Raw genomic sequence first — 23,969 nt, 5'->3', positions numbered from 1 at the left:
TTTACTTGAGCGTAAATTGAAAACAAACAACGTGATCAAACATTAATGTATTCAAATGCCCTCACATATCAATTCAGCTGCTTCTGCTTCCTTTTTTTAATCCACTGCATTTGTCTAAAATGTAATTGAAAAGTGTTTGCTATAAAGCTTGCTTTGATGCTATGCAAATTGTAAACGCTGCTCTGCATAGATGCAGGGCAAAAGTATATATTCAAAACAGGAATGATATGTAGATATTGGAATCCAACACCACGAAGCCTTAATACACTTATGCACAGCCAGCAACGCTTTGGTTTATCGCAGTTAATTAACATTTTTAGAATTCATTGGCTCAGAAGCAAGTGAACTTTTATCAGCAAAATGTTGCCGAATGTGATGCCCGATAAAATGCTGTCGAAATGTGAAGACTTTTCGCAAACCGTATGCATATTCGCTCACAGATCCACCAATTATTTAATTACTTTACAATTTTCTGATTTGCAACTTCGTCTTGCGACTGTTCCACATCATAAATCACTTGAGACGATTGTTTGGAAATTGCGATTGATGCGATTTCAATAGCCAAAAAGCGTACTAAGTCAGCATTTTACAAGCCAAATACCGATAGCAATGGCGTATTATTGTAATCCGGCTAAAATTCAATCAAAACTCTGACATCTTTGCCTGACGCCCGCGCAGCAGCCGCCAATTGTCGATGCTTTTGATGGCCAACAAAAAATATAGACGACAATAGCATGGCCATGGAAATCGCAGCAATTATCTGTCAGCGCGCCCACAACCAGAATCCAGAGATTCAGAGAGAGAGAGAGAGACACACACACTTACACATATATATGTATACTCTAACAGCACGCTCCTCACTACCAAAAATGTAACAAAATTCAGGCAAAAATAAAAAAACGCGAACAAAAAAAATAATATTTACTTTTGCCATGACAATGTCATTCCGGTTGCCCCTCACCCAGCCAAGCAGCTCCAAGCTCTGGAACTTTGATGGTGTGCGAGCTGTTCCAGAGTATCAAGAGAGGCGCAGGGGATGGCGCGGCACACAAAAGTGGCTGCCAGGCAGAGACGAACGAACAAGCGACAAGTCGGCACGGTAGGAAAGGTGAAGAGGGGGGGGCGGCGGCGTTAGCGGGGTATTATTGGCTTCTGATTGGGGATTATGTTTTTAATTGACAAACTTGAATAGATAACGACGTTGTCAGCAGGAGAAAGTCGCATAAAAAGTGCCGACAAACGAATGCATAACAAGCAACTTGTTGTTGTTGCCGTCCTTGTTCTTCTTTCTGTGCCTTGTCCTTGTAGTCCTTGTTTTTATTGTTGTTGTCGCTTTGGCATAAAATGGAAATTGATACGCAGCTGGAGGCGAATGGCATTTCACAAGTGTTGGTGTAAGCTAAAGCTTATTGCATCCGCAGACATCAGCCGGTATCCCGCACCCCGCATACCCCGCATACCTCGTCATTTGGCTTTGTGGCACTAAAACGTGGCTGGAAACAGGAAGCGAACATAACGAGCTGACAGATTACAGGCGGAGATACATTTGAGCTACCTATAATATTAATAACTGAGCAAAAGGCCGACTTATGCCTGGCCAAGATGCAACCATAGTAAAACATTACATGGATTATGCCCTTTACGGCTTACATGTTAAGACAAAGTAGCTTGAGCTTATTAACATAGATACCCAAAAATGCAAATGGACAAACTCAAGCTTTTACCATCAACATATTATTCTATTCAGATTGAATAAAAAAATAAAATTGATGCGCTGATGAGTGAAAGTTGATGTTGGCTTCAACCCAAAGAGTTTCAAAAGATCTTTAAGTTTTCATGCTGTATTGAAATCTTGTAGGTCCAATAATATCAAGTTAAACCCTGGAAGTCGAGCTTGAACCGAACAAATCGAACTGTAAAAATCGTGTCAAGGAAACTTGTGAAATATTTATAAACCTTCATTTTAATATCGCTCATAAGCACTATCACTTACAAACTCATTCTTCTATATATTTGCAATAGGCTGCTCAAATTATTTGATTTACAAGCAAATATTTGGCTCATTAAGCATACGCCTGGTGTACCTGATAATTACATAATAAACAAAAGGTGACCGGCCAATGTACAAAACACTTAACATCCCGCCCCCATTACGATTATGCACATAAAACACATTCGTGCACTCGAGCTCAGCTCAACAACAAGAACAACAATACACTGTGCAACAAAACTTGTCAGCAAATTAAACCAGCAAACAAAACAAATGCGTAAACATTACAACAATGCGAACAATAATTTCGAAAACGGAAATTTGCGAGCAACAAATTTGTGCAGCCGCAGATGCAATTAAATGCAAATCGATTCTGCTTGTAATTCGGCTGTACAACACGCACACATTCAAACGGTAATCTATAGTTTAGTTTGCGTGTATGTGTGTGTGTGTACATAATCAACTGCCTTGAAATGGGAAATATGCCATTCAAGCTGAACCCAATTGCAGTTAATGAACATTTCTTGTTATGATTCAGATATAAAATTCCAGCTTAGACAGACAATTATTATACATATTTATTAGATATTTCAATCATTTTTCTAGTTTTCTAGTTTTTAATAGATTAAATATTTTGCGTGCAGATTTTGTCCCTCTGGGCTGTTTGTCGAAGTTAGTTATTGTTGTTGGAGTGCGCCAGGGGTGAGATATGTTGCGGCCACACAATTGCCACAAATATTTTAAATATAAAATGCTATCAATTGATAGTTCAATAAATAATTTTAATAAATAAGTTTGCAATAATTTCAAAATTCCTCTTTATTAAAATGTTACTAAAATATAAAGATAAACAAGAAATCCTTTATTTTCTGTTTTCGTCTTTTGTCACAACCGAAAACAGTACAAAAAAAAACAAGCAACTAGTCTGTGTCCAAATATTTACAGAATATTTGCCCACAGTTCTGCAGCAGTCTTCATTCCAGCAATTGCTCAAAGCCTATTCAAAAATGCCCAAAATTATTCGCACGTAAAACAATAAATTTTCGTAATATTCGCGCAACTAAGTTCCGACCAACGCCCTCACATGGCCACAAGGCCACGCCCATTGCGCATAGCCCATGTGTAAAGTGCAAAGCGCAACATCAGCGAAATGGGGCAAATGCCGAGCGCAGCAGGAAAGGCAAACCAGCGACCAGACTGGGGCCAACTGACGGGGCGAGCTAAAGATTACCTCTATTTGTATGCAAAGCAGCAGCCCAAAACCGACAACAACAACAATGGCAACAACAACATTATGCGACACTGCACCGACACAAGCCAACTGCCATTCAAAGTCAGCCAGGAGCAGGACACACTACACAGGACACGGGACACGGGACACAGGACGCAGGACGCAGTACGTACAACGAGTCGAATCCTGGTTGCAGATGGCAACCGGCAACCGGCAAGCCAGCCGAGAGGTGGACGAGAGAAACGTGTTTCAATTTTTATGACATTTCAATGCAGTTTATGTCAGCGCAACGAGACAACGGCCAACGAACTGAGAGATGGGCTCAGCGATAGGTGGGTTGTGGGGTGGGCGGGATAAAACCTCGTTATATTTTTGACAATTCAAATTTTGCTTGAGGCCAAGCATGGCATGCAACATATTCTGTTGGACACTTTGCAACAGTTCAATTCAATTGTAACAATTTTAAAAATAAAAAAAAAAACTAAAAACTACGGCACTCCGAAGATGAAATACTCTTGCAGACATTTGCAAGTTAAGCAATGAGATTTTGGATTCGCCTATGCTAGTTGAATCTGTTTCGAAATCTTAAAATATTAAACGCTTTGCCACAGGTCGTTTATATAACAAATAATTAATAAAGAAATGCGATCCGCATGACTTCTATATAGAGACTATAGCATAAGGGGCTGATATATGCCTAAATTCAACAAGATAAATAATCAGACAAATAAAATATAAAATCATTTTTGTCAGATCGATCCACATATCTCCGATATAGCAAAAAGCAACATCTATGCCAAAAAAAAAAAGCTATATCTAATCGTTATCTTTATCAAGAAAATATATATACGCTATGGATTTAGGAAGTAAATTATAATACCTTCGCCAACAGTAGAAAATGTGAGATAAAAGAATATAAATTGGCTATCGCAATATTAAAAACAAATAGTAAAACATGTCAAACACGATACGAACTTTATAAAGTAGTTTTCAGTTAGCTTCAGGATTTGCCTGTAGACGTTGCTTTTATAAAATTGTGGCTCTTGGGTTTCTCAAGTATTGATTAAAATTTGCTTTTGTCTTGTGTTTGCACCTGTCGAAAACACACTCAAAATATTTATTTAAAGTGATTTGCTACACACAATTAGCTTTTGTAATATCTTAATTCAGTTGAAGTCTGCACTCAATGGGTTTGCTTTGAATTGCCGCAGTTTATTTATTGTGTTAATGCCTTTGGGAATGGGGCAATGTCAAAAACAGAATCTCAAATGTTTACGTTTCTAATTTAACATAATTAATCAAGCAAACATAATACGCATATTAAAAGATAAGATACAAATTACTCAAAGTAACAATTGTATTATTACAACCTTGAATCGTATAGATACTTTCTGTGCATTTAAGTAGCTGTTCTTTAGTTGGATGACTCATTAGATTTATTTTGATTTTTCATAAATATAAGCAACTGTTTCTAATTACCAACTAATGTTGCATGCCTATTAAGCGCGCATTAGAGTTGCTTTCAATACGAAGCTATATTTAACTAATGGTGCTTTTTATGTGCCAGTTATTTTTAGCCATTTCTGGCTAACTTATAATTAAAAGTCGTGCATTTATTCAAAAAAAACTTCGACTAGATTTGGTTGCTCGAACTTATATGCTTTATATAGTCGCATAGGCGTTTCATTTACTCATATCACGGGGTATAATAAGTGCCATTGAGTCTCACTTAAGGCTACCAATAAATCTTGAGCCTAACATGTGCTGAGACTCCCTCGCAGACGTGACTAACATATAGACAAAGCTCAACTAAATATGCTCGAAAGTATGCAACACATTTTTTGTTAGCCAAATGCCTATATTGAAATGGCAAAGATACAAAGGCGCAGACTTCTCTCGGTAGACAACTGGTGATAAATTAACGCATTTAAAGCAGCACAGAGGAAGCGGCCATGTTTCAGCTTTTAATAACACAAATTGCAATCGAATATGCGATGAGGCGAGGCAGCTAAAACGTAAACAGAATGCGAAATGAGCCAAGTCCAGGGATGTTAACTCAATTTGTTGCATAAATGTACCAGCCAGCAGTTGCGCAATTGTTAAAAGCATAATTAACTTAAATGAAGAATTGAAAGCTGCGTTTTGCGACTAAAAGCTTAAGAGCATTGCCAATCGATGGCATATCGTTGGAGCAGGCAGTGCAGACGAGTAAACAGGCACATCGGCAAATAGTTGCAGCAAATAGACAGAGCTAACAAATTTACACAGCGTCAGCGGAACTGCCTGTTACGGATAGTAGCACAAATGGATACACAGATACAAATGGCCGGCTTAATCAAACAACGTTTAGTGGGACCTGCAGGTAGCTGCTGCCAAATGTTGTGCAACAAAATCAAAGGCAAACTCGTGCCTTCAACTGGTCAGCAAAATGGCAAATAATAAAATAGCTCTGCAAATGTAAATAAACGATTGGGTGCCACCATACATCCATATAAATATATATATATATGTATATAAATATATATATAGACTCCATAGCACGTATCTATGTCAATATCTGTGGCCCATTGTTGCTGCTGTGGCGCATTTCGGAAATTGGAAATTTCGCACTTGATGAAGACCCACAACCTAGGTAAAATGCCGGCGTTACCAAAAAGAATCGTCTCTTGGTTTTGTAGTTTGCTGTAGGCCGCTTTCGGAGCCCCCACCTCCCTCGTGCTTGCCTTTAGCCAGAACGCACCCGCATCTCAATTGATTGCCACTTGAGAGCAGCAGCAATTGATTGACGTCATGTCTTTTGATTTCCCAAGTGTGAACTGCCACAAACTAAAAAGAAGGACATTGAAAACAATACCACACAATGCCGTAGACTGTCAAGCTATGTCATTTCTATTTTCAGCGAGAGAATAAGAGGCAAAAGCGCTGCATTCTACTGTCGGTATATTTAATGCAAGCTGCGATGTGATGTCTACACAATATCTTTTTGAATATAAGCTATTTAGATATGCTCATTAAAATTGCATATGGTTATTGAGGCGCACTTGAATTCTTAAAAATCACATAGAAGGGCGTTAAATGAGGTAGATGTGCCCTACTATCTGTCTCTCTATCTGTCTCTCTCTCTCTCTCTTTTCCTTTTCCCTCCCTCTCTCTTTCCCTCTTTTTTAACATACCGACTTCTTTAAAATTTTCCAGAGTTAAACCATTTATTGGACATAAAAATACCATTGTATATGACTATTATTATTTGAAAATTGCAATTGCACTTTAAAAGGAATTTAATAATAATTTGCTATTAATTCATAGCGTAATTGCAAATGCAGACAAATGTCAAATAATTTTTGGCATCAATTTACATGGCAATTGAATGCAACGAATGCCCGTTTAGATTGCATAGTCACATGTGCGTAATTTGATTGTAATGTTAAACTGATAAACTGATGCAATTTTCAGATACAAATCAACGACCAACTGTTGCTCGCTGCGATTTTCCTTTTTGCTGCAAATCGCTCGATGAGCGCGCAAATTCAATAAATTATGCTTCAATTTACGAGCTAGTGCAATGGGCCAGGGCAGGGTCGGGAATAATACGAAAGAAATTGCAATGCAAAGCGGATAAGAATGGGGCATAAAAAGAGAAGATTTCAAAAGAAGTATCACACAACATACAAAAAAAAATGTATATATAATTAAATTTTATATTGCAATTTAAGCCTCTTAGCAGCCAAATGCAAATGTTTGCCTCACTTGCATAAAAACCGAGTGGCACAAGGAATTTCACTTTTCCGAAAGCAAACAGAATCTGTTAATGCTTGCCAAGTCATGAATATATGTAGATTATAGAAATATAAGGCATTAACACGCTTTTGTAAATGTTAAATTTTCCCCTAATTGCATTTGCATATTTTGATTATATTTAGGGAAACGAAAGTGCCAAATGCATCGAGCTTAGATACACAGATTCGTTGGGATGGGCGGGCGGATGCCTGGTTGGAGGTTTGTTGGATGCAGTGAACCAAACTAAAGCAGGAAATTTGAATGCAACGGATATGAACGTTAAGCGGGGCGTAACTCCGATTGAAGGAATGCTATGCTAATTGTTGTGTATTCGAATTAATTAAGCTGATTAGCTTCGCTAATATGTCGCTTAATTGGTGAGGCAAAACGCAAAACTTGTGCTAATTAGCAATAACAAGCTAATTATTATATACTAATTATTTTAATTGCAACATTTGCGTTCGTTTTGTTCTGCACATGCAAATAGTAGGCGCCTCCTGGCGTTTGGCATAGCCAAACTGTCGCAGCAACATCGCCATCTAGTGCTGTGTTGCAGAAAGTCGTACGCTAACAGCTGTATGCTTTACAGTCTGTTAACTAACAGCTGGTGAATTTTATGCAGCACACATTCGGCCACACTTGCCGCATAGCGCAATATTTAAAAGTCTGATTTTTGATTTTGTACTTAAAGTATTTATTGAAGGTATTTATAAGATATGCGTGACATTTGTACAACTATGACTATGAGATGATGTTACTTACAATTAATTAATACATATTACAATAAGCGTAATATTAAGAGAAAACAAACACAAGCGACAAGAAATCACATGTATGGCAACAATTGTGTGCGTGCGTTAATAGTTCACATATATAATTGTGTACAGTTCGCTTAAGCCTAAAAACAATAGACAAATATCCAGTAAAGCGCATTAAAGGCCAAGAACATGCCGGGAAATAACAGACGCGAACGTCTATCAATCCACATGGCGATCTCTTGTGGCGTCATGGTTGTAAATGTGGGTGCATCCTTCTCCTTGTCCTTATCCTTATCTTTATCAATGTCCACAACGTGGTCGTTGTTTGACCGCGCGCTGCACACCGAAACATTGTCAGCGCACTCAGTGCGTATGATGGGCAGGTTAGGCTGTAAGGGATCAAAGGATATAAATATAAATATCCAGGCAACTCCTTGCTGTCTGCAGTGACTTACATGAACTGTTAGATAATTGTTAAAGGCGGGATTGACAGTGCCATTGCCATTGCGCACACTCTCCGTGCTGGATATAATGTTGTCCAGGCTGGAGCAGGAGCGTGCTCTGGAATCGTTGCTCAAACTGCCGCCAATCTGACGACGCGAGGGTCGCGGCGTTAATGTTGATTTTATAATATATTTGCTGTTGACCTTCTTCAGCTCAATATTCTCCTTGCGTCGCCATATCGTATTGACAAAGGCAAACTCCACCAGGCTGCCAAAGATGAAGAAGGTGCAGCCAATGAACCACACCTCCGATACCTTAATATAGCTGACCTTTGGCAGCGTTTTGCTCTGCGACGAGGACAGCGTTATAAAGGATAGCATGGTGCTGGTGCCTATAGAGAAAAGAAGAAGAGCTAGCTTAATAATCCCTGCGGCTGCCTCGGCCGGATTTATTAACTTACCCAGCATAATCCGCGGCGGTGAGGCATCTGCCTGCAGCCAGAAGGACACCCATGATATGGCCACAATCATCATGGAGGGCAGATAGTAATCCAACAGATAGAATCCAATCTCGCGCTGCAAATTGACCGTGTAGCTAAGCGAACTATAGTTGCCCTCTAAACAAAAAAAAAAGGATTTTATTAGATTTATAAAAGAGTTCACTGCCAGATCACTTACGGAATGCGCCATGTCGCATATTAACCTCATCTGAGAGCACAATGGATGTGTTGTGCCAATACTGGCCTAAGTTATACTCGGTGAGCCGCATTTCGGGATCAAAGGATATGGGCGCACGATCCTCCCACTCCAGCAATAAATCTGAAGTGTTGTACATCCCTAGAAGAGAATCACCATTATTTTGTGCGACCAATAGGAATCTGTGGACAACCTACAGCTCTCTAGGACCGTGGAGCAGTATTGCTGATCGAAGGGAAACTTCTTGAAGTTCATCCAGCAGTAGAGCGAGGCCTGTATTCGCGTGGAGATGATCACGTTGCCATCGCGTGATATGGATGTGAGCACGTCCTTCTCGTCGGTGCCCAATATGCTCGACTCTCGCTCGTTGGCAAAGAATATGTGCGGCAGCCAGAGGCGTTCGCTGAGATGTTTCTGGCCCAAAATCGTCTCACGTCGTTCCGGCGCAAACTCCTTGTAGGCCAGTCGCTTGTCCTGGAAGCTGAGCTGCAGCAGTGCGTGCATCTTGAACTGCAACAGATCCGAGTTGAGATTCTGCAGCAAGTACACATAGATGCGCATCTTCACCACAATGGGCAGACGCTTTGAAGTCTCCTTGTCGTATTCTGTGAAGAGTAATCGGGTTAGAAACTCGACCCTATGACCTGCTGGGATTATGCTCCGTCACTTGCCTATGGGTCGTTCCAGACGATCGTAACGACAGACATGCGTCATTCTTTGGATCAGTTCCGTGTACTGCAAACTGTCTGCGTTGGCCAGCGTTGGGCAGTTCTCGTCCACGTTGCTGTCATTTGCGGCGCTAGAAGATGGTCAGAATGAAGCGAGTGAACTCTTTGAGTCAGGCTAACGTTGCGTATGAGCAATGCGTATAATGTTTGGGCCAATTAATTAATTGCATTCGATTGCAGTTCATTTATATTTAAACGCAACTGGCAAAAAATGCAATTGACTCTACGATTATGAGATAAGTAAAAACAGCTCCAATTTCAATAGGCTATACAAATATTTTATTTACATTTTTTAATGGCAAGTGTTAAGTGTTATTCCAATGGCAGGGGCGGGGGTGCACGCAAGCCATTGGGCAGCTGTGCAAGCTCATTTGAAGCTAAGTCTCCGGGATATTTGCCTACTTTGCTCTATTATTAATATTGTTATTGTTTAAAGTTTATTGTTGTTGTTGTCGCTGTTGTTGTTGTTACACAAGCCAACACTAATTCAATTATTGCACTTGGCCTGATCCCTAACCAGAAAATCCATAAATAAACTCCAGTAGCTCGTTTATTTCTGGTTTGCTTTTAAATATTTACCTATTGACATTGCATTTAATGGCAGATAATAATTTTCCATGAGCTCTCTCTCTCTCTCTCTGGCTCCAACCTTATGCACATGAGACCCGAAAGTCGGCTTGAATTAATTAAAATTTGTAGCACCTTCGAATTATGGAAATATTTGCTTTATAGCGTCGGCGGCATATATGAATAACGGCAAATTTATGGCGGCAGTGCGTATACGTAATGCCAGCTCATTTTCACCATAATATTAAATATCTATTTAATTTCGATGCTGATTGTCATTTTACTTAATTTATCAACTGTTGGCACATCTTCTATCTGAATATAATTGTTCATATTAAAATTGATAACCAGCTGAAATTCCCAGACATCTTTTGACTTTATCATATTACAGAACAAGGAAATGTGTTCTTTACAACAAACTGCAGCAATTTCTTATCAATTTTATCAGTTGTGTAACACTGTCATTCAAAATGTAAACATTTGTATAAATAAAAAAAAAAAAATGTCAACCATATTGTGGAAATTTTCACTTTTAACTGAAGATCAACAAGAAAACAAAGTTCAAATATTCAAAGCAAAACAAAGAACTCCCAAATAATTAGTGTGGCAACAAAGAATAAACGAACAAAGAAATGCCAAGACGAAAAAATCAATTAGTTATTTTTGGCCAAACTCTGTAAATTTGTTTGTATTTTTTTTTTTTTTTTTTTTTGTATCTGACAAATGGAAACATATCAATGCTATTTAGTTTTATCAGTCGCAATTGCTTCGTGCTCTTCGTCTCAGTCTATTTGTAAATTTAGAAAGAAATTAAAATTACTATCAGCATTGCCTAATGCATGAGAACGGAAATATGACGAATAAATATAAAAACTTTAAAATTCCCGAGACATTAGTCAAAAAGCAATTTAACTGCACTTACCCAACAATCGTTTGTATATTTCTGCATATTATTGTTATTAAAAATACTTTTGTAAAGTGCACAAAATACAGATGCTTCATTTTGTCGAAATAGCTTAAGTGTTTCAAATATTATTACTTCACTTTTATTGAGCACTTGTTGTATATTATTTGACTTAATTAATTTCGATTTGCTTAATGCTCATGTTTTGTTGAACACTCGAACACTTGTTCTGTCGCCGGCTCGATTTACACACGATCTTTTATCCTCGCTTCACTTCACAACATTCACTTCGACGATCTCGAATTGCATATAAATAATATTGATAATAATAATAATAATAAATAAATAATTTAATTGATTGGTTCTGGCGATTTTCTAATGCCGACGAGGACGTGGACCTGTTGCTTGTCGTTGCCGCTTTGAGCTCGCGTCGCGTTTGCGCCTCGCAGAAATACCTGACTGCCACCAGGTCGCTGCGCTGCCGCCGCCGCCGCCGCCGCTGTCGCTGCCGAAGTTGTTGTCGTCGACTGCGTAGCCTCTCAAAGAGCACTGAGCCGAACGCTGAGCAGCTGCGGGGGAAGCTAGCGAAATTTTTCTGTAAGTAGTTGCCGCAGTCGCAGTTGCCCAAAATGTACGTTCGCTTTTACTGATAAGCCAGACAGTCAGCCAGACAACAACAACAACAACAACAACAACAATAATGACAACAACAAGAACAACAACGAACAACTCGGTTCGACGTGTTGTCGGCTTGTGAAGGTGTTCTCGGTGCTGCGGTGTTAACTGTCGAACAGCGTAAAGGCGACAGCGCAGGGTCGCCGGAGATCGTCTCACTTTTAAACTGGCCACAGCATCAGCAGCTGCAGCAGCAGCAAAAGCCACAAAAGCGCAACTAGCAGATACCCTTTAACCATGCGCAAATACTATGCCCATAGCTTAGATCAGTTTTTCCTCTATAACTCATATTCCATATCAAAGTTATTCAGAGCAGCCAGAACATGGAAAGTTCTTAATGGTTCGATTCACGGTTTGAACCAGTGATTTTGTTGATTTTCCTTTTGGTTCAAACTCTGATTTGTTAATCACTTAACATTTTTATTGACAATTGCCCGCTTGTGCTGAATATATGGCTAAGTGTCCATATTTTCATATACAAGATGCGGGCTAGATTTGATCAGGGCCAATTATGCTTTGAAGCTGGATATTCTTCAGTACTTATTTCTGTTCAACTTACTTGAAAGAGAATTCAAATTTAGATCTGGTTCAGTTCAAAGCCGGTTTTAGGCACATTTTGTAGTGTTTCATTTTTAACAACCTATTTTTAGCACTCAAACTCTCCAATCTCTGACTAAGTATTTACAAATTTTGTATGCAGCCGAGTTAGGTCCTGCCCCCCATTTCACACACACTCAACCGTTTGGCATTAATACACTACTAACACACATACTAGAGGGTATAATTTCAAATGGCACATATAATAACTAAAGCAATTTGTGTATGTATATGCGATATCGGAAGCATTACATAAGTGTGTGTTTGAATATAAAGCAAACCGGTATCTCCGAGTCTTGGAAATGCGTTCTAGTCAACGCAAATAAATAGTAGAAATCGTAATTAATGCACATCAACAATTATGAATGTGCAAATTGATGCAGCATTTCTTAGTTGCAGCATTAGCATATTAAGCCATATTATTTGATGAAGAAGGGGGCGGCAAATGGGGGCTGCCTGATCTGATGGATTAGCAGTATGTATGTGTGTGTGTGTGTGTGTGTGTGTGTGTGTGTGCTCAGGTGTTTGTGGCAATACGACATCGGATTGTAATTAAGCGATTGGCGATTGGGTGCTTCAGTTTGTAATATTTGCCCAAGGCACACGCTTTGCTGTTGTTTAAACAAATGCACGAACGCACATGATTTGAGCAAATTAATTATTGAATGTAGCATATAAATTAATTATATAAGTTGCCGATGTTGTTGTTGTTGTTGTTGTTGTTGTTGTTGCTGATGTTGCCTGCCTGCCAGCCTGCGATTTGCAGTTCAACAAACTTTTGGCAAACTGTTTAATTCTTATCAGCAGCTTACAATTATTGAAGAACAATCATTGTTTATGCGATTTTGTTTAGTTGAACAAACCTTTTTGCATACGATGCTGCTGCCGGCTTATGCTTAAAGGTCGCCCTCTTAACGCTATTGTTTGGCAATTTAATAAGCAGCAACAACAACAATCAGTAAAAGCCGCGACGTGACATAGAGAAATATTTGTGTGACAATAATTGAATATCACAAATGGCCAATAACAAAATGAGTTAATAACATTACGTTCATTGTTGCTATGGATGCGACAGTAGCTGAAAGCACACTGATCATGATCGTGTCTGCTGTGTTGTTTGTTTAATTGATTTTTTTGTTTGCATAGACATTGAATGCTCAAATCGAAATTATAAATCGAGCTTTAATTAAATCCAAGACCTGGCAACAGCTACAATATGCAGGGTCTAGAGCTGGGTAGCATTATTATTATTTATATATATAATATACACTTTATAACTCTTTTCCCATGAATGTGCCTTCTTAGTTTGGACCCAACACGACGCACGTCAATTAGATAACAGATTTTTGAAACTGACAAATGGTTTACTTTAACCTAAAAGCGACTTAAAACACATAATTTAAGCATCATAAACTTAAGCTTATAAAGCACACGAACAGCGGTAGATGTGTTTAGTTTCTGCAAATAATGCCCAAATAATATAGGACCATAATCTGTTGTATTTGCCGTAAAACCTCTTCTGTTATCGTAGTGCAATTTTCTGCAAAAATTGTAAATTAATTATTTATGCAGTTGGCAACTTCATATTGAACTTTGAATCTGCGTCAATTTATTTGTTGACCAAGTCAACGTATATATTTTGTTTATCAGTGCTTTAATTAAACTAAACAAGAAAGCATTTTTAATTATTGTGCGCCAAATAAACAAATAAACACGATTTTCTCTTATTTCTTATATAGTCAGACGCTTTCTTGTGTCGTCACGCGCGGCGGCGTATGCGCAATGTCGAAAAGAAATTTGCTTATCACTGACAGTGTGTGCGCGTGCGTGTGTGTGTGTGTGTGTGTGTGTGTGTGTGTGTGTGGGTGTGTGTGTCAGGTGTGTGTATGCTCATACAACATTTGCTCTCCTTGCGGCCTCGAGATCGTTGTAGGTCTCTGAGGTGTTGCTTGTTGTGTCTGGCTTGGGGAGGGGCGGCACAACATGGCGTATACATGTTTTCGCCCATTTAGAGGTTAAGCTTTTATTTATTTGCATATTGTTTTTTTTTTATTTTTTTTTTTTTTTGCTTTTTTGTGGTGTGTTTGTCGTTTTTTATGGGTCGCCGAAAATGTGATTTTATATTTGCTTTCAACTGGCTGGCAAATATTGACCATTTGCACTTACCAAAACAAATTTAATTATTAACAAGTTGAAATGAAAATTCGTTTTATTATTAAACACGTGATATAATTCGATTCATAGCGAGTCTTTTGTACTTTTGCCGCCAGCCTTACCACAGCAGCCGCTGTACCAAGATCTAGATCTTGACATTATCTTTGCCATAGCATGACTCATGGCCAACCAGGGAGCAGGGCCTGATCCGGGGGTGGTGTGAGTAGTAAATTTTTATCTGCTGCCTGTCAGCGAGACGAGAGTTGACAACTTTGTGGCCGACAGTTACTTGTGTTTGGTGCCGCTTAACTGGGCCAATAAACAAGCAAGAAAATAAAACACAAAAACGTTTTATTAATTAAAAAGTGCTTGTGTGCCGAGTAAATAGTTGTTGGCAGCAACGCGAGAATATAGGCAAATATCATAAATAGACATGACAAATACTCTAAATTAAAAAAAAAATCAAAATTCATATTTTGCCCCCGTCCAAAGATAATCAGAGCCCGAACTCAAGTGGCTGGCTGCGACCATTGCTAAAATTAAAACCGTGACAGTTACATCAAACTGCAGCAATTGTCCTAAACTGGGGTTTTTTTTATCGCCCGGCTGGTGTATTTTTGGGCGCACTCAAGTGCTCCACAATTAGGGATACGACTGGCAGAGCTGGCTGTTATCAGTGCGCGGCACACGTTTACCTCCAGGTGACGTCTGTTCCGTATATAGTACGCTTTGTTAGCTTTGTTTTATTTGCCCCAATGAGCCGTACAAAGCCATGTTTAATGTCTGATATTTAGACATACGCGGCGTATGCGTAATATCTACTTTACAGTAAACCAAATCACAACGGAAGCCCGACTGCCACTGTAATTGGCCGTAATCTGGAAATGCCAGCCGGCCGACAACCTTCATTCTCTACGGCTTAATCAATGACTCAGTCGGTCAATATCTGATGCGCCGAGATGAGTGACGTTTGCCAGCGAAACGCTCCGTGCACAGCCTGCCCCAATATTCTTTATTGTTTATCAGCAACCAGTTGCTCCGCGAAGCTTGTTTGACAACAATATACACCAGATATTATAGTGATTGACAATCTGGAAAATTGCTTGCACTCTTAACAGCAAATATATCGGACTATAGATGCTGATCATATGCATTAAAGAAGCCTAGCTTAAAATAAGATGAGGGTATAAAAGTAATACTACTTGTTGAAGAACATACTTAACTATAAATAATATTAATAATGTAAGGGGTGTCTGGCAATAGAGAGATGCAGGGGGCGGAACACTGCGTCCGAGATGATCTATTGTGCCTGTGAAGCCCTAAGAGATGCTCGACTTCCTGGTTGAAGGGTAGCAAGATTTTACTTGGGCAGATAACATCTTTGTCCAGAAGCTTCTTTCTTTCTCAATTTAATTCGATTGCACGAAAGTGCTTGCCAATAATTGCCATTTATAGGTGTTATCTCATTGCTCTGGTTATCTAGTAGAATATATTTAAAGAATGAATAATTTATATTAATTAAATGTGATATCTCTGAGTCAATCTTTAGCATTTGATACCGTCTGGGGATCACCTATGGCTAAGTACAAGACAGCCTGCTCCATTCGCGTATTGCTCATCCCAGCTACCATCTTTTTACCCTCGTCATCATGGTTTGTCTATTTGTTGGCCAAACATTAGATTTCTTTATAATAAATTAAGAGCAATGACTTGTTTTTTATCTGTCGCGACTCTTTAAATAATACAAGTTTATCACGCTGAGAACTCGTTTAGGTTAACAATTTAGAATTTTCGTATATTTAGATTTACAAAATTGTAATAGTTGCGAACGCATTGGTTTATGTTAAATTAAATAATGCCTAATACGTTTTCTAGGCGGCTTTCACGCTTAAGACATAATATTGTTTATTGCTAGAATAAAAGAACGAGCGCAATCCGCTTAAGTATTCCACACAAAAAAAGAGGTAAATAAGTATTTTATAGCAAAGAATTGCTTTTGACATCTTCAACCCCACGCAGAGCTACTCGACAATTGTCTTGGGGGTGAAATGGTATATAAACATAATATTCAATAGACTAGCTATGAACTAACACATGAAAACAGCCTTCTACTGAATAGATAGATAAGCAGAGCATCTATTGGACTACTTCGTCGCCGCTTCCGTCGCCGGCTTCTCGCTGCTGGCGCTTATCGCGGGTGCCTTGGCAAATTCCTCAATTGTGTCTTTCACCTTCTTGAGGCCTCGGCCCGCATAGCAGGGCAGCATGTGGATAAACCGAAAGGAGCTCTTGACGCCCTCGTTGTAGTAGTGTTTGGCCAGGAAGCGCATCTCGCCCACCCTTGGCAGTTCAGGCACCTCGAAAGGAAGCCGCTCTTTTGCCTGCTGCACATATGGAGTCAGCTGTGCCTTCACATTTTTGTATAGCTTATCCGTTTCATCCGTGCTGCCCCAGACACCAGCCTGGCGGGTGTAGTAGACAGCGCCAGCGACTACACCGCACCGCACCAAAAGTCTAACATGGATCAATGGGTAAGCTTTAAGGTTACGTAATTTGGTGAAAGACAATTTGCTGTAACTTACCCAAATACCATTTTATTTCGTTTGCTTATTTGCTACGGAAGGGGAATCGTGTTAGGCAGAATGTATTCCAAACTTGGGCAAGTTTGGTCGTAGATCGTCAATTGCTATTAAACTAAAAATTCCGCAGAATTGTGTGTATGGCGTGGACAACAACAATTGTGATGCGAGCTAACATTGCGCTTGCTCTGGCAAGCTATGTTAAATAACAGAATTGCTCCACACCAAACGAAACGCTGCTCCACAAAACAAAAACAAATTAATAAAATATATTACACACTTAACGAAAGAAAGTCCTGTTTACATTCTGTAAATTTGAAAAATTTGATTGATAAAATATTTGAAGTAATTTTCAAGTCTCTCAATTTTAACACACACATATAATTCCTTTTATTAATATAAATATTGTTTGCATTTCTAATGAATTTGAATCTCCCATGCAATAAACAGTTAATATAAAACTCTTTGCACATCAATAATGAGTACGTATAACAAACATTTAGCATTGTTTTTGTTTTTTTTTTTTTTTCTGATATTTTCATAAGTACAAATTCCTTCGTATTTCTTTTAGTGTCAATGCCTGACTGCACTAAATTTTTGTTCAACACATTTATAAGAAACATGGATTAAGAAACATTTCTTGTGTTCGATTTCGTTTTCGATTTATAAATTAACACTCAGATATAAAATACATATTTATGTGTGTATAATTAATATGTAAAGTATATACTTTACATTATTGTTTTATATGATTATCAATAATTACGTTGGTAGAAATTGCTGCAAACCTTCTGTGAAAATATTTGATATATTAACTCTGATAAACTTCAGTAAACCAAAGTTAGCTGATATTCGGATTTTCTGATGTTTTTTTTTTTTTGTTTTTTCGCTTTATAATGTTTAAGTTGTGGAACACTTGAAACATAATTTTGTTAATTTGTTGCACTCTGTGCATTATAAATAATTATAATTGCTTATTGGTTTTTCATTGTATTTGAACAGAAATTGACATTTTTTCAGAACTTTGAGAACATAAATTTACGAACATCAGTCTTCGCTTGTAAGCTGATTGTAATATTACATTTAGTTTCTTATATACAATTTCAAATTGAATTCTTAAGCATTTGGTTTCTTGTGGCTTAGACAGAGGAAACAGAATACAGCCGGAATCGGGTTCGGAGCGCTTAATTATTAAAAGCTCGTTTATATCCATAGAATGCATTTTAACATATAACAATGTTATATTCGATTTCTTATTATTTTTTTTGTAGTTACATTAACAATTCAACAGCGGGAAGACTACAATTTGAAACACATAAATACATATATAAAATAGTTAATTCGTAATACATCGATTAGCGCCTAGGGCAACACAGATAACGATTCATAGTTAACGATTTTCTCAAATAGATTTGATTCGCGAAAGTGAAAGTAAGGGTATTTTGATATCGTATTTCTGTACTTAACTTAAATTCAAATTCGGTGTACCAATTTTTGCTGGCTTATCAAAAAATCTCTGTTTTTCCCCAACATTATAATAGATCCGTGCTAAAGTAACTGTCGTTGGTTAAATATCCAATACACCTTATCGATACACACAACACACACACGCGCACACACACACACACACACATATTTATATTATCTAGGTCAATATTCAAGTTTCATCTGGGTTTTTCTCAAGCTCTACGATTGACTGTGTTATCGGAGGTCCGTCCTCTATATCTATGGAATTCTCGCGCTCCGTTATGTCCGGCATCTTGAGCGAAAAGCTGCTCAGCTTGCGCTCCGCGGAGCCCAACGAGCTCTGCGAATCGGCCTTTAGCAGGGTGGTGCGACGCTCATTGATCACCTTTAGCGAATCGTACATGTGATCATCGCCGCTGGCCGCGCTGCCGGCACGCTCCAGTGAGCGTATATAGAAAACCGAATCATCCCGATCCTTGGCTATGGCCGGCTTGGGCCGATAGAATTGCCTGGAACTGTTGCTTCTATATAGTGTCGTCTTCTGCTCCCGCTCTCGTTCACGCTGCAGTTGCTGTTCTTGTTGTTGTTGCTGTTGTTGTTGCTGCTGCTGTGGCTGATCTGAGCTGCCGCCCAGCGGCAAAAAGTCGGGTCGCTGTTTCTTTGGCGGTAGGCTGTGCGTATGATGCACCAGCTCGCTGATCTCGCTGTAGGCCACGTTGCACTCGCTGTTGCTGTGGCACTCAATCGCGACACGCTCGTCGATGAGCTCCACACTCTCCTCCGGCACAGCCGGCTCCATGCTAGACTGTCCCGACAGCTGACGCACGGGTGGAGGCGGCTCTGAACAGACCGACAATTGGCTGCTGTAAGGCATACAGTTTCACGGTTGGTAAATCGTTTGTGCTGTGGATATGATAATGCGGCACGCTTACCGGAACTCCTTCTCAACTGATGGCGTCGCCGAGGGGCCGGAACTGTAGCGTTTGGGCGAGCGCAGTATTGACTTGGGCATCACTTCCGGACTGTGCAGATCCACCTGGATACGCCGTGAATCAATGCTCGAAGTGCGACTCGCTACCGAAGCACAACGCGCCGTCCAGCGGCCGCTATACGACGAGTCTGACATGGTTGAGTTGCTGAAAATAGGTTGCAGATGTGCAGGAAAAGTTGGTGGAAAATGTGCTTTGAATTTAAGAAAGCTTTTGCAAAAGCTCTACAGCTTTAAACAATTCGCAACTGGTTTGAGCGAGAGATGAACAATATCAAATAGTCGTTGAAGCTTTTAACTGAACTAAAGCTTTAATGTGCTTTCCGAACTCTTAACAATAGTCAGTGTTGGTTAGCATGAGCAACAGTAAACTGTCATTGGAGCTGAACTTAAGCTTTCATGTGCCTTTAAGACTGTAAACAATGTGCAGTGTTGATAAACATGTGTTTTGCGTGTATGTTGCTCTTTAAGCCATAATAATAGCATCAAATTATGAGTTCAGTTTTTAGCTGAAAGCTTTCGTTTGCTTTCAATAGATTTCAAACTTATTAACTATTATGCAGTGCTGTTAAGCATGTGTACTGTGGCTTTAAAGCTTTAAGGTAGTGTTGGGAACCGAACTTACCGCCTGTGTCCCAGCGGACTGCAACGCTCCCGATCACGGGCAGCTGCCGCTGCCGCCGCTGCAGCCTCCTCATGCTCGATGGGTCGCTGACGTGCCAGCACATGACGTTTGGCTGTATCGGAGCGTTTGTTGCGCTCAGCGCGCTTCTCGCCGCCAGCAGAGCCGTGAGTTGAGCTTGCGCCTATGCCGGCATCAAAGGACGAGGCTTGCCAGTAAACGCGGCTGGCTGCCGGCGGCTGCAGTAAGGTGCAGGCGGCATACTCTCTGGTCGCGCGCTGTATCAAACTGGATGAGTTGCTGATGAGGCGTGCATTCGAGCCGCCGGAGCCGAAACCGCCGACGCCAACCCCGTTGCCGCCGCCGGGGGCGGTGGCTGTGCGCGTTTGACGCACGCGCCGGACGCTGCTGCTCGAGGTGGACGTTTGTTGTTTGCGTTGTTTGTGTTGGTGATGGCGATGATGGTGATGCCGTTTACAGCACATTTGTTGTTGTTGTTGTTGTTGTTGTTGTTGTAGTAGCAGTTCCAGCGGCATTTTGGGATGCGGCAAGAACAGATTGGAGTGATTAGTGTCGATGCAGGCGGTTGGATGAGCGTTTGCACGGATGGTAGACAGATTGGGCACGGAACCAGTGAAGGTGAGACGGCGCAGCTGTGGCGAGAAGCGTGTGGATGCGCTAATGGCAGATGCAAAGCATTCATGAGAAAGATAATGCATGAGAGCGTCAGAGACAGAGAGAGAGAGAGAGAGAGAGAGAGAGAGACAGCATGAGGCAGCCAATATTTTATATACAAATTTACAGAGTATGCGATGCTTATGTGAATTCAGTGTGCACTAATTAGGACATGGCAAAAGTACCTGAGTGACTTGGAGAAGTTGATGAGCTCCGCGGTGAGAGCCTCGCGATCAAAAGGCTGCGCCTGCTGCTGACCAGCGCCAGCCGCACCAGCCACCGCCTGCAGCTGCTGATGTGGATCGCCGGGCGAGGAGCGGAAGACGCCAAAATGCTGATCCCAGCGCGTCGTCTGATACTGAGCACCTGTGTCAGAGCGGGAGCAGCAATAAGCAGCAGCCAGCTGGCCAAATCCAAATCTATGACTTACCCATGCCACGGCGCTGCGAGGCGGAGCTGCCTTGATTGCTGCGCGCTGTCGTTTTGTTGCAGCTGCCGCCGCCAGCGCGGAGACGTGCCGGCACCACCTTGGCCGCGGAGTCGCGTGCCTCGAAGGTCATCACACAGGAGGCGACGACAATGAAGCCGCCGAAGCCCATGACAATGGGTCCCACATATGCGAAATTGTTCAAATGAAAGCCCTTCAGATCGTTCTTGACACGCACCGTAACATTGCCACGCAGCTCGGAGCCCATGGACAGATGATCCGCATAGTAGCCCAGCGTGGCCATGCCAGCGCCCACCATCATGAGGGCCAGGCCCAATATTAGTGCCCGGCACGCGTGCCACAAGCATTTCGAGGACATCTTGCCGCGCACCACCTGCACATTCCATGTGGCACCAGAGGCCGGATGCGCCCTGCGCAGATTGCCCACCGAGTGCTTGCGCCGTGTGGTGCCAACACCACCGCTGCGACGTGACGGCATTACAACCGCATTGACGTCTCGCTCTGCGGTGTATTTATAGCCAACGAGCTGCTCATCAACGGATGCGCTGCAGGACAAACAAAAGGCACCATTAGAAAGCCAGGCAACTCTCTCTGAATGGGACAATCAGTTCTTTGTTGTCAAAGGACACGACATAAAGGACTGCAAGTTATCCTACAAAAAGTCAAGGCGACTATGCAATATTTTCTATTTATATTTTAACTTGATTATAATTAAAGCTTTAAGAGAACGATATGAAAGACGACAGGAGATTTATGAGCATGGTTTATTTAAAAACATTACCTAAGCTTAACGAAAATATTAATTATTATATTAAGATTACAAATCTTCAGTTTCGACTCACATAAAAGAAAACTCAAGCTAAACTTTGTCAAAATATAACAACAATTCATAATTTTCTACAAGTTGACTTGGACTTTATATAAGATAATATAGCTTAAGTTAACATACTAGACGTAAACTACAAGTTTTCTGTTTACAAGTTAGAGTGCTCAAATCATGAATGATCGACTAGAAGATACCCTTTAAGTTTTTCCTGAACTAGCAAATTTATTTCATGTAAAGTTTATTGAACATATATGATTATTATTAGGAAATATTGAAGGCTTTTGAATGAGGTTCAATTTAGTTTACTAATTAGAATTTAGTTTTTACTAATTAGAATTGCAAAATGCTGTCGACCCCACAACCTGGCGGCTACCAATAAGTAACAATAGTTGTTAAGAACTTGCCACATCCACCTGTTGTTTGTGTCTTGCATGGGAAGGTCATCTGTGCGTGACTCGGGGCTGTTAAGACAGCGCCCAGTTCAAGTAGGCGCTGCGGCTGGGCGTGTGTATGCACACACAGAACTAATTGTGCACACAACAAGACTCGGCAACGACAACAACAACAACAACAAGAGGTACAACAACAATGTCAGTGGCAAGTGTAGCTGCAAACAGATCTTATGGAGCAACAACAGCAGCCACTTGTCGGGGGGAGCAGCCCACACACATCGGACAATTAGCACAAATCCCAACTGGAGGCGGGAGGCGGGAGGCGAGCTGAAGGATCTGATAACAAGAGCTTTTCAGGTGTGCAGACACCTGCAAATTAAAGGAGACGTGTGAGTAGCGCCTAGAACCAGCGCCAAGTTTTCCCAGACACACGTTCTTTTATATAACAAACATTTGAGTATAATTAATACACACACACAGACACACACTCACACACACACAGACACACGCACAGCATGCATAATTAATTACTTACGCGTCTCAGCTTTAGTTGATCCTTAATTTTCTCAGGCTGGCTTTTTAAAGGTTTTTCCAATTGATTTTCATTATTTTTGGCCTTTGTTCGCGCTCTCTTAAATTATCCGTAATGTTCGAATTTTTTTCGTTTTTTGCTTCGCTTTGGCTTTTGTTTGACCTAAAACAACTTTTCTTTTCACGTTTGTGTATATATGTATGTATGGATGTGTGTGTGTGTGTGTGTGTGTGTATACTTATGTATTCATTAGAACGCTTCAATTCTGCTGTGCGTGGTGTCTGCTTTGTCTTGATTGTCAAAAAACAAAAAAAAACACTGGCCAATATCGTTATTGCCTTATTCTTAGCACGTTACTCAGGTTGTGTGTGTATATTATGAGGGAAACTTAAAATTTTTTCATTCAGCCGAGACGTTTTCCGCACTTTAAACTAGTTGCAGCAATTTATTCTAGCACTCGACTATAACACTGTCAAGGCCGAAGGACGTCTGCACCCGACCAGCATCCAAGCGTTTCTGATAACACAGCAGCCACAACAGTTGCAGATGGAGAGATTGGTATAAAGAGAGAGCGCACGCTGAGATGGAGCGAGAATGTTGAGTGGGCTCTGCAAGCGAATTGGCATAAAACGGTTTAATGCTGCAGATGGCGCCATCTCTGGTTAAGTACGAGCTGTTATACTATTATACGTAGAAGTGTTCTTGTCGAACATACAAGTTGCCTCTGTATAACAGAGTAAGTGTACTGAGTAAAGGATGTATTTAAAATAGTCCATTATAAATTACGAACAATACGAATTATGCCAATATGCATAGCTTTAAAGGCAAGACCCGGCTCTAAATAGCTATAATTTAAGATAGAGCGTAAGAGGGGGAAAGATAATGCCAAATAATGAAAAATCAGAAAAACAATTAAATAC

At 40.4% G+C, this 23,969-nt stretch overlaps 3 protein-coding genes across 4 annotated transcripts; all 3 read right to left on the bottom strand.

The window, feature by feature from the left end:
• Positions 1–7,673: 7,673 nt before the first annotated feature.
• SecCl (Secretory chloride channel) lies at positions 7,674–11,878 on the bottom strand. Its single transcript, XM_002047337.4, has 7 exons — positions 11,113–11,878; positions 9,567–9,694; positions 9,093–9,500; positions 8,878–9,036; positions 8,661–8,816; positions 8,212–8,591; positions 7,674–8,145 (listed from the first exon to the last, which is right to left on the bottom strand). Exons 1-7 carry the CDS (start codon positions 11,190–11,192, stop codon positions 7,897–7,899), a joined length of 1,560 nt encoding a protein of 519 aa, XP_002047373.2. The 5' UTR covers positions 11,193–11,878; the 3' UTR covers positions 7,674–7,896.
• A 4,410-nt stretch (positions 11,879–16,288) lies between these two features.
• QIL1 (MICOS complex subunit MIC13 homolog QIL1) lies at positions 16,289–17,371 on the bottom strand. The gene is made up of 2 exons (XM_002047336.4): positions 17,103–17,371; positions 16,289–17,034 (listed from the first exon to the last, which is right to left on the bottom strand). Exons 1-2 carry the CDS (start codon positions 17,111–17,113, stop codon positions 16,665–16,667), a joined length of 381 nt encoding a protein of 126 aa, XP_002047372.1. The 5' UTR covers positions 17,114–17,371; the 3' UTR covers positions 16,289–16,664.
• A 233-nt stretch (positions 17,372–17,604) lies between these two features.
• Positions 17,605–23,554, bottom strand: LOC6623846 (uncharacterized). Of its 2 annotated transcripts, none has more exons than XM_002047335.4 (6): positions 23,053–23,554; positions 21,282–21,844; positions 21,037–21,217; positions 20,180–20,854; positions 19,499–19,702; positions 17,605–19,429 (listed from the first exon to the last, which is right to left on the bottom strand). In XM_002047335.4, exons 2-6 carry the CDS (start codon positions 21,775–21,777, stop codon positions 18,757–18,759), a joined length of 2,229 nt encoding a protein of 742 aa, XP_002047371.1. In that variant the 5' UTR covers positions 21,778–21,844; positions 23,053–23,554; the 3' UTR covers positions 17,605–18,756. The 2 variants fall into 2 exon arrangements, with proteins under 2 accessions (XP_002047371.1, XP_032290601.1); XM_032434710.2 differs by having other exon boundaries at positions 20,180–20,584.
• Between the last annotated feature and the right edge of the window lie 415 nt (positions 23,555–23,969).

The sequence above is a fragment of the Drosophila virilis genome, chromosome 3 (assembly GCF_030788295.1).
Source record: "Drosophila virilis strain 15010-1051.87 chromosome 3, Dvir_AGI_RSII-ME, whole genome shotgun sequence".
NCBI classification, from domain to species: domain Eukaryota; kingdom Metazoa; phylum Arthropoda; class Insecta; order Diptera; family Drosophilidae; genus Drosophila; species Drosophila virilis.
Note: the sequence above shows the minus strand (reverse complement) of the source record. Positions and strands in the feature narration are given on the sequence as shown.

Excerpts from the sequence above, each read along its gene's own strand:
- LOC6623846 (XM_002047335.4), bottom strand. The coding sequence starts at position 21,777 with ATGCCGTCACGTCGCAGCGGTGGTGTTGGCACCACACGGCGCAAGCAC. Across the intron at positions 20,855-21,036 it reads AACTTCTCCAAGTCACTCAG|CGCATCCACACGCTTCTCGC; the intron begins GTACTTTTGCCA and ends ATCTGCCATTAG. Across the intron at positions 19,430-19,498 it reads TCAGTTGAGAAGGAGTTCCG|CAGCCAATTGTCGGTCTGTT; the intron begins GTAAGCGTGCCG and ends TATGCCTTACAG.
- SecCl (XM_002047337.4), bottom strand. The coding sequence starts at position 11,192 with ATGAAGCATCTGTATTTTGTGCACTTTACAAAAGTATTTTTAATAACA. Across the intron at positions 9,501-9,566 it reads TCGTCTGGAACGACCCATAG|AATACGACAAGGAGACTTCA; the intron begins GCAAGTGACGGA and ends TACTCTTCACAG. Across the intron at positions 8,592-8,660 it reads ACCGCCGCGGATTATGCTGG|GCACCAGCACCATGCTATCC; the intron begins GTAAGTTAATAA and ends TTTTCTCTATAG.